Below are 9,336 nucleotides of genomic sequence, written 5' to 3' on the forward strand. Positions count from 1 at the left end.
TAACTGAGGGCTTTATAATTCACTGAGCAATGCTGATGTGATTTTTACTTCTGTTCAGTTTTGTATTAGGTACTTTTCATATAGTAGCAATTCTGACTGGAACTCAACTAGTGAAATGGTGGTGAAATTTCATTTTCAGTTATATAACTATGTCCTATAAAATTCTTATCTAGCTAGCTGGGAGCTTTCAAGCAATGGTCTCTAGAAAGGCTCCAAGCTCCAGCTTCATTAGAACAGCTGGAAAATCCTGCTAAAGACTCAGATTCTGGAGTTCCATTCAGGACTCACAGACTTAGAGTCTTTGGGATCTGCCTTTGTAACTAGCATCTCAGGTGATTCTTCTGCACACTGATTTTAAAAAGCTCAAATTTAAATGACTCCTTTGCTGCTGAAAACCCCCTCTCCTCCTCCTCTTTCGTTTTCATCTTCAAGTTCAACAGTGTGCTATGCTAAGAAGAGCATTTCTTTTTTCCAGTTCAGTCCTTCTTAACATCTGCAAAATCACACACACACACATACACACACATGCTACTAGGGTCACAGATCCACTCAAATCCAAGCCAAGCCACCTAACACAAAGAGGAAATTGTCAATGTGTGTGTGTGTATGGGGGGATGTGGGAAACCCCAAGGCAGCAAGACCTAGCAATATAATGCAATTATAATTATGTAATAATCAATGATGCAATATATGAAATAAAATATAATGAGGGCTTCCCTGGTGGCGCAGTGGTTGAGGGTCCGCCTGCCGATGCAGGGGACACGGGTTCGTGCCCCGGTCCGGGAAGATCCCACATGCCACAGAGCAGCTGGGCCTGTGAGCCGTGGCCGCTGAGCCTGCATGTTCGGAGCCTGTGCTCCGCAACGGGAGAGGCCACAACAGTGAGAGGCCCGCGTACCGCAAAAAAAAAAAAAAAAAAAAAAAAAAAAATATATATATATATATATAAAATGATATAATAAGTATAATTTTTAGGAATGAATGTTAATTACATATAATTTAGGAATATTAACAGGATATAGTGAAAAGTTTATTGGAGAGCAAAGGAAGAAAGACATAGCAAGCTTTGCTCTGTATCTACATAAACCAATAAGGTCATCTTACTGTCCTTGCAGAGGTGGAAACTCTCCATGGTAGAAATTAGAGCTGTGACACAAACTTCACTGAAAGGCTAGTTTGACAGGATTTATTGTTGATCAAAATATTATACATTTTTTTCCTCAGAGTTTTTATCATTTCTGGCCTAATCAGGGAATGCAAATTCTTTGAAAAAGTTTTATCTTTCTCAGGTAGGTTTCAAGTACTATCATGCTTTGTACAGAGAAGATATTCTTTATCAATAACCATATATTTATTATAATGTTGGAAAGTATTTTTCTCAACAAGTGCCTCATTTAAATAATTGGGAGAAGCATATGAATTCACAAGCCCATGGAAAATGATCACAATGCCATACGAAAGTATTACTTTGTTCATGACAGAAATATTAACTTGTCTTTGGAAATATTTTCTGGCAAAATAAAGGTCTGAATATAATCATTTGAGTTTTTAGGAGGGTATTAGAGACACATTTTCTAAAACAATTTAATGTGGACACATTTTGAATTGTGCAGGATTATTATTATTATTTTTTTTTTGCGGTACACGGGCCTCTCACTGCTGTGGCCTCTCCTGTTGCGGAGCGCAGGCTCTGGACGCGCAGGCTCAGTGGCCATGGCTCACGGGCCCAGCCGCTCCGCGGCATGTGGGATCTTCCCGGACCGGGGCACGAACCCGTATCCCCCGCGTCGACAGGCGGACTCTCAACCACTGCGCCACCAGGGAAACCCTGTGCAGGATTATTTTTGAAGGACTTTAGAAAATATTATTAAGGAAAAATCCTTCAAGTTTCCTTTCCTGCAATACAGTAAACCTGATTTTCTGACTGCAAGTCAAAAAAAGTCTTGTGTAAATTCATGAGGAAGCTGTTCACTCCTTGAGGTAGAGGAAAGCATGTGAGCAGGAAGCAAATAACCACTCTCACTTTTCATGATATTTGGTGAAGCAAGTCAGCACATGTCCTGTTAACTGCCTTCCAATTTTTCTCTATTTCTTTTTGACACAAAGCTCTTGATAAAGAGGGGCAAGCTTAAGTTTGAGCCTGAGAATATGGGGATTATGCTTTGCTAAGGAATTTTAAAATTCGGAACTGTTAGAAGAATTTGGAAGTGAGTCCCAAAGAAGCTTTTCTTCACTTGGAAGCGGGGAACTTGTGTAACCTGGAGCACAGGGAGTGGGTTGAGGTGGGAGCGGGGGCGAATCAAGTTCACCGGAAGAATGAAAGGAAGATTGGTTTTGGAGATTCAAATGGAAATTCATCCTACTTAAGGGCTGACCCATCAACTGCCACTACCTGGATAAACTGTTGATGCTATGGATTTGACCCTGGGGGCGTCTATTGTGAAACGAAACAAAACAAACAAAAAATTAGGGTGGAGAATCCATATTCCCATCCCAACCCTATAAAAAAGACCATATTTCATAAACAGAAGTGAATTTTCAAACATGATTTGTACATAGCTATGCCAAATGATAGATGTATTGGACTGAATTTAGTATTCAGTAGTTTGACATCCTATCTCTTCTTTGGTGTTTTGACCTTGTCATTTACACATCCTTCATTTGAAAATACTTAGAAGAAGCAGAGCAAAAACAAATCCTCCACTTACTTTTCTGGTGCTGGTCTATTTAAAATTATAGCAGGAAGTTAACCTTCATTATCTAATATTTAACCACTTTCTATGATATTTATATATTTTCTTCTACCTTATCAGTTAAATATATGCATTATTAAATTGTTACATTCGTTATGGATGTGAAAATTTATTTTCTTCAGTAGAAATCTTCAGCTTTTAGTAACTTGGAAAAATTGCATTGAGAGAATAAATCTTAGGTATTCAGAGAAGCATATCATGTTATATGCAATCTGTTCTTCATAAATTTTTTTAACAGTCCAAATTACAGATTATTAGCCCCTACATTCCTACCCTTTAAATCTATTAAAGAGAAATCACTCATATCAGTTCATGAGGAATGGCATGATCTGTATCTTCAGCATATGGGGAAAACCCATAGATGAAGTGATAATTACTGTAATGTGTTGTGACCCCCCTTGGATTAAAAAAATGCTTTAAACACGAAGAAACAATAAACTTGATTCTCCAGAGAGCTCTAAAGGAGAATCTGACTTCCCTGTCACTTAGAGTATTATTTTCCTAGATTTGAGCTTCAGTCCAACTCAGAGTAGAGGGTAGTATGTATGTTTGGGTGAGCCTCACCCTGCTTGAGAATTCTTCCTTTGGGTTGATGGGCTGTGTCTCTTAGAGTTCTCCAATGTAAATATATACATTCCTGAGGTGAGTGTAAATAAATTAATTTAACAGATTATTTTAACTTTAGCAAGGCCTTTGGGTAAATAAATCACAGAATCAAATTTTGGTGGGAAGGAGAAAGAGAAATAAGTAGAGAATGATAGGGTCTCAAACAAACTTTGGACTGTCAACACAGCACACGGGCCCTGGGAAATAAAGAGAAGAGGATAAAAGAAGTTGCAGGAGCCTTAGATAAATGTCATCTACTTGTTAGTTTTGCTTGGACCAGACTGCTCAGGAAGTGCCTGTGAGCTCTGATATGTCTTTATGTGCTTAGCATACCCAAAAGAGAAGTCACCTTTGCACCAATAGGCCCCTTCTCTTGAGTTCCTCATTTCAGTTGAGAACCAGTTATCTTAGTGACTCATGTCTTTCTGTCTGCCTGCTTATTAACGTATTTGCTATAACCTGCAGATTCTACACAATACCTCTCATCTATTTCTTCCTTTACATTCCCATTGCCAGAATCAAGTTCAGGACTTTATCACCTTTTGCCCAGATTAATAATTGCTTTCTAACAAGAAGTTATTATGTCCAATACTCTCTCTGCTCAAATCCACTCAGATTTTTTCTCTAGAATTGCCCTAAACTTGTAATATTTCTGCTACAAAACATCAGTGACCACTCATTGACAGACAGCAACCAAATTGACTATAGACTTCCTTTGCTGACATTCAGAGTCAGCCACAATAATGGCCAGTTTCTCTTTTAAGCTCTTCTACTGTCATTCTAAATAGCTGCCCAACTCATTGCTATTTTATGATCATGTCCCGTCAAATGCTTGCAGGATGCAGTCTGAAATCTTTATGTTGCCACCACCTGAGGTATGCTCTTCCAAATCTCTTGCTCAAATGCTGTTCATTAAATATCCATTTTAGATACATTCTTTACAAAAATTTCCTGATTTTTCTCAACAAGATGTGATCAGTTTTTCCTTTGAATCATCATAAAAATGTAAACAACCTCCATGCTGATCTTTGTTTTTTCTTTTCTATTATAGTGTTCATATTTTTATTTGTTTCACCTTTTAGATTGTAAACATGTTAAAGGAAGAAACAGTATTTTATTATTTCCCGTATCTTCTATACATCTTCTATATATTGAGAGTACATCTCAATGCCTTATATAAAATTAAGTTCTGTAAATATTTGTTAGATTGAGAGTAATGTGTCATTGATACATAAAAAATTGATGTAATGTACTCTTAAGCACCCCACTGGGAAGGAATATTTAGAATACACATGAAGGTACAGCTTAGAATAAAAGGGAATGTATTGTTTTTTCAAATGATTTTGGTTGATGGTAGGATTAAAAGGTGGTATATGACCTTGCTGGTTCAAATGAAATGAAATCTTCTCAGAAGCATGGTTCTTTTATTTTCAAATCCCTATATAAATATGGTAGATAAACTTAGGAAATTGCTTTGGCTCACTGAACTTGTGGAGTGACCAACTGGGAGATATATACATATATAATATATATAATTAGTATAATAGTCATCTTTGCTTATTCATTTCTATCAGTTGGAAAACTAGAGACTTTTTTGAAGTCAGTGAAAAGTCTAAGAATCCCTACCACATTCTCTCTAATAAAAGGGAAATAGCTGCTGAAGTACAAAGTATCACAGACATTTTAGTTAGTAACTAAGCCTATTAACATTAACAGAAATGAAACATATCTTATATTTTTTTAAAAGTCAGGCATATAATATCTATGGCAAGTAACATAGGGTACTTAGTGCCTTAAATTTGATTCCTAAACATGGCAAAATTAGAACATCACCCCCAGACCCTCCCTGAGTTATTTCTACTAGGGTAAGGCTTTGATTTCAAATGTTGATAATATATGATTAAGAAAATATTCTTCTAGGAATTCATATTAAACAAAAAGAATATGGTAAATATGTACAAGTTCAGTATCCAGAATTATTTTGCAGTACCTAGCTCATTTTATGATTACTCCTTACTATCAAAATACAAAGACAGTATCAACCTCTGACTTTTATGTCTCCTCTGGTCACACTAAGTAAGAGTCTTTTTTTTCTAGCTCCTTCCCCCCCTATTTTGCCTGGGGTAAGATGGAGAGGGGACAAGAGTGGTTAGGTAGGAGAAATGTGTGCTTTGTGGTGAATTTTATCTTGTCTATAAAATAATAGAATCATATAATAAAACAATAAGATTATGTAGAAATTATGGATGGAGGTATGTTGTTAATTGAAAATTCTTCTGTAGTTGTTATAAGATATAAACCTGAAAAATCACTGTTAATAATTATATATATATATATATATATATATATATATATATATTTCCAGTTAGTTTTTAGGGACATTGCATAGGCAAAATATTGTTTATAAACAATAAATTATTTTCTAATTTCACATACTCCAGAATAATGGTCAAAAAAAGTCTTTAAATCAATACATTTTATATGTATTTGCTATTAAAATATATATTAATATCATTCTAGTGGCTTTAATTTATGTCCTTCTAAAAGTTTAAATGTTTTATTCTTTATCATTCATTTAGTTACTTCACCTCGAAAGAACCCCAATCTTTCCATAATAAACTTCTCTAAACTAATATCGACATCGTACAAGTTTTTGGAATGCTTTCTTGAAGTCTTCATTAAAGATTGTATAAATCAGTGGGTTTATAAGGGAATTGAGATATCCAAGCCATGTCAAAAAATTTGACATTTCTTCAGAAATTTTACACTTTTCACAGATATTAACAACCAATTCTTTTACAAAAAAAGGAAGCCAACATATTACAAATGCACCCAAGATTAATCCCAGGGTAGTGGCTGCTTTTCGTTCTCTTGTGCCTGAGATCTTTTGCCTTCTCCAGGATCTCTCATGCTTGAATTCAGACCTGGGGCTTTTCACTGTGCTATGAATTTTATCAAAGTCCGTTGATGGATCAGATAAAGACTTTCCTAGCATGTACGGTGTGGAGACCAGTCTAATGCTTTTCTCACCACTCCCCAAAAGGTGACCATTCAGCTCCTCCTTGGCAATCCTACTTGCTTGTCTCTTGTGGTATAACGTCTTTGCTGCTTTATATATTTTGTAGTAGAGGATCAAAATCAATGTTAATGGGATGTAGAAAGCTCCAAATGTTGAGTAAATAGTGGAAACAATGTTGTCGTGTTTGATGATGCACTCATTCTCTCGGCTAGTTCCTTGGTGCCTCCAGAATAGAGGAGGCATAGAGATTAAAATAGATATAATCCAAACTATGGTAATCATAATGCCAGCATGCTTGGGAGTCCTTTTCCTGGCATACTCAACAGCATCTGTGATTGCCCGGTACCGATCCAAAGCTATAGCAGAGAGATGCAAGATGGAGCAAGTGCAGCACGTGATGTCAACGCTCAGCCAAATGTCACAGACCACTTGCCCCATAATCCAGCTCTCTCTCACAATATACACAATGCTGAAAGGCATCACCAGGACAGCCACAAGAAAATCTGTGACTGCAAGGGAGCAAATTAAGTAGTTGGCCGGGTGGTGTAGCTTTTGGGTCACAATAATGGCAGCGATCACAAGTGAGTTAATGGTCGTCGTCATCAGTGCCAGCCCAGAGAGAATGAAGGACACCAGAATTTTGGATGGCATTCTGTCGAACAGTTCTTCCGAGGTCAAGTTTTGATCAGATGAGTTTAAGAAATCCATTTTTTGTTTGATTTAAAAGATTACTATAGCTGAAAGAATGGACACCTGTAACAAAGGAGAGGAAAAACAGTTCAGAGAAGGCTTCAAAGATTTTTCTCTTCCTTTCAGAATAATTTTTTTTAAAGTATACATGTATCTTTTTCCAGAATAGTCTATGGATTAAAAACGTGGAGTTCAGATAGCAGATTTTCTTTTTCTTTACATTTAAGAAATACAATAAGAACAGTAAAAAACAATAGCTTTAAAAATATTTTCTTAAAATAGGGTTCAAATAAAACAATTTTTATGCATAAAATAACCTATCACTAAAATCTCTACTATTATGAAAGTGTTTAAAACCTATATTAATATTAGCTATGTTTTTCTCTTTGTCTACAGCAGAAAAAGTTTAAAAGCACATGTCATTAGTATGTATTTGTGCATTATATAATGTAATATAAGAAAATATCATTTTAAAGGCAGTATTCAAAATCATAAACAATTTTGTACTTAAAGTTACACTGAGAACATTTTCATTGGGCTTGTGGAGACTAAAGGAACTTTCAATGTATTTTATATCAGGATATAAAGGTTATAAAAAGAAAAATAAACAAAATTAAAATATTTTTAGTGTATTTCTAGCATTCCATGATCATTTTATGAAATTAGGAAAATATCAGAGTGTTTAGTAGTCTTTGTGGATATAAGTAGTTAGTTTGGTTTAAAAAGACGAAATAAAACTAGTTGGAACCAAATAACCATACAACACTGCCCATAATTATAATGACGTGTATGACTGAAATAAACCACTGAACGAGGTGAACCTTGCCAGTAAGAAAAACTCATAACGTCACACACCCTGAAATGGAAATTATTCTTTACAAGACGCCATCGTAGTGACCATGTAACCTTACTTTTGAAAGGAAACCCTCCAAACATGGCTTATAATTTTTACTTCAGTCCATGTTATTACTTAATTGCAAGTCAAATACGAGCAATTAGGGTGTAATTAAATAAGATTAATCATTTTTATAAATAGTTTTTATTTTCCAAAATCAGCACTTTTCTCCTTCTTTAATAATTCTTTAGTAGCTACCTGCATCTTTGGAAAAGACAGAGAAAAGATGGAAATCTGAAACTTCATTCTTAGCTATAGTTATAACTATTATTGTACCTCTATATTCCTTGAATTATTTTTACTTTAAAGTGGTTATGTTTTACTAATTGGAACTGATAGAACAAAATTTAAAATACTTGATATTTTTATATCAAATGCTTCTTATGAAGTGGGTGTGTATACATATAAGATTATGTATATATATATATTACAAAAACTTGGAGTGCAGCATATTTAATATCCTAGTGTTTGAGTTACCAGTACTAAATTTAATTTTTATTTTCTCATATTCATTGAAGGCAGGTGCTGATGGCTTTCTCCTAAGCAAATTGAGTGACAGAAGAAATCTGAATACATGAGACCCATAATACAAATAGTCCCATATGTAATTGAAAAGGAGTTGTATATCTAAGTTATTTATATCAACACTTACCCATTTGTAAAGGGCAACTAAGACAACTTCAGATAAAGAATGGAGGCTACAATCTCCTTAGAAATTCTAAACGAGTGGTTTTGGAACTCTGTTTGCCTCAGAGTCACCAGGAGGGCTTGTTAAAACACAGATTATTGGGTCCCAGTCTCTGGAGTTTGAGATTCAGTAAATCTGGGGCAGGGCCTTCAAAACTGCATTTCTAACAAGATCCCACATGATGCTGATGCTGTTTGTCCAACGAGTCAGGTTTCTGGCAGGTAATCAATACAGTTCTTCCTCAACTCTTTGTCTAATCCTTTCACCGCTATAGCCTTTCTGAGTTCCTCTCATAAATGTCAGAGAGCAGCTCTGACATTTCTGCTGTACAACTTTGTCAGCATCTCTCTTTCTCACATTCTTATTTCCTGGAGTTTTTCAAATAAATGATCTTCCTCTAGCTCTTCTTCTGATGCCTCCCTGATTATTTTTTTTTAAGCTTTTTATTATGAGAATTTTCAAACACAAAGTAGAATAATGCAGTACACATCCATGTGCCCATTACAGAACTTCATCAATTGTCATCATTTTGCTAATCTTGCAGAAGCAAGTGTTAATTATAATCAGAGATAAAACAGGATTCAAACTTTGTGGAAAAGAGTAAAATATACTTTTTTACCAGCAGTCAAATGGTGAAAGTGGGCAGAATCATTGCATGGTGCAACATGGAGGGTTAAGGTCCTTA

General features: G+C 35.3%; 1 protein-coding gene across 1 annotated transcript; it reads right to left on the reverse strand.

The window, feature by feature from the left end:
• Positions 1–5,740: 5,740 nt before the first annotated feature.
• HTR1F (5-hydroxytryptamine receptor 1F) lies at positions 5,741–7,304 on the reverse strand. Its single transcript, XM_004272643.3, has one exon. It carries the CDS (start codon positions 7,084–7,086, stop codon positions 5,989–5,991), a length of 1,098 nt encoding a protein of 365 aa, XP_004272691.1. The 5' UTR covers positions 7,087–7,304; the 3' UTR covers positions 5,741–5,988.
• Between the last annotated feature and the right edge of the window lie 2,032 nt (positions 7,305–9,336).

This window comes from Orcinus orca, chromosome 5 (genome assembly GCF_937001465.1).
Source record: "Orcinus orca chromosome 5, mOrcOrc1.1, whole genome shotgun sequence".
In the NCBI taxonomy this organism is placed as follows: Eukaryota; Metazoa; Chordata; class Mammalia; order Artiodactyla; family Delphinidae; genus Orcinus; species Orcinus orca.

Excerpts from the sequence above, each read along its gene's own strand:
- HTR1F (XM_004272643.3), bottom strand. The coding sequence starts at position 7,086 with ATGGATTTCTTAAACTCATCTGATCAAAACTTGACCTCGGAAGAACTG.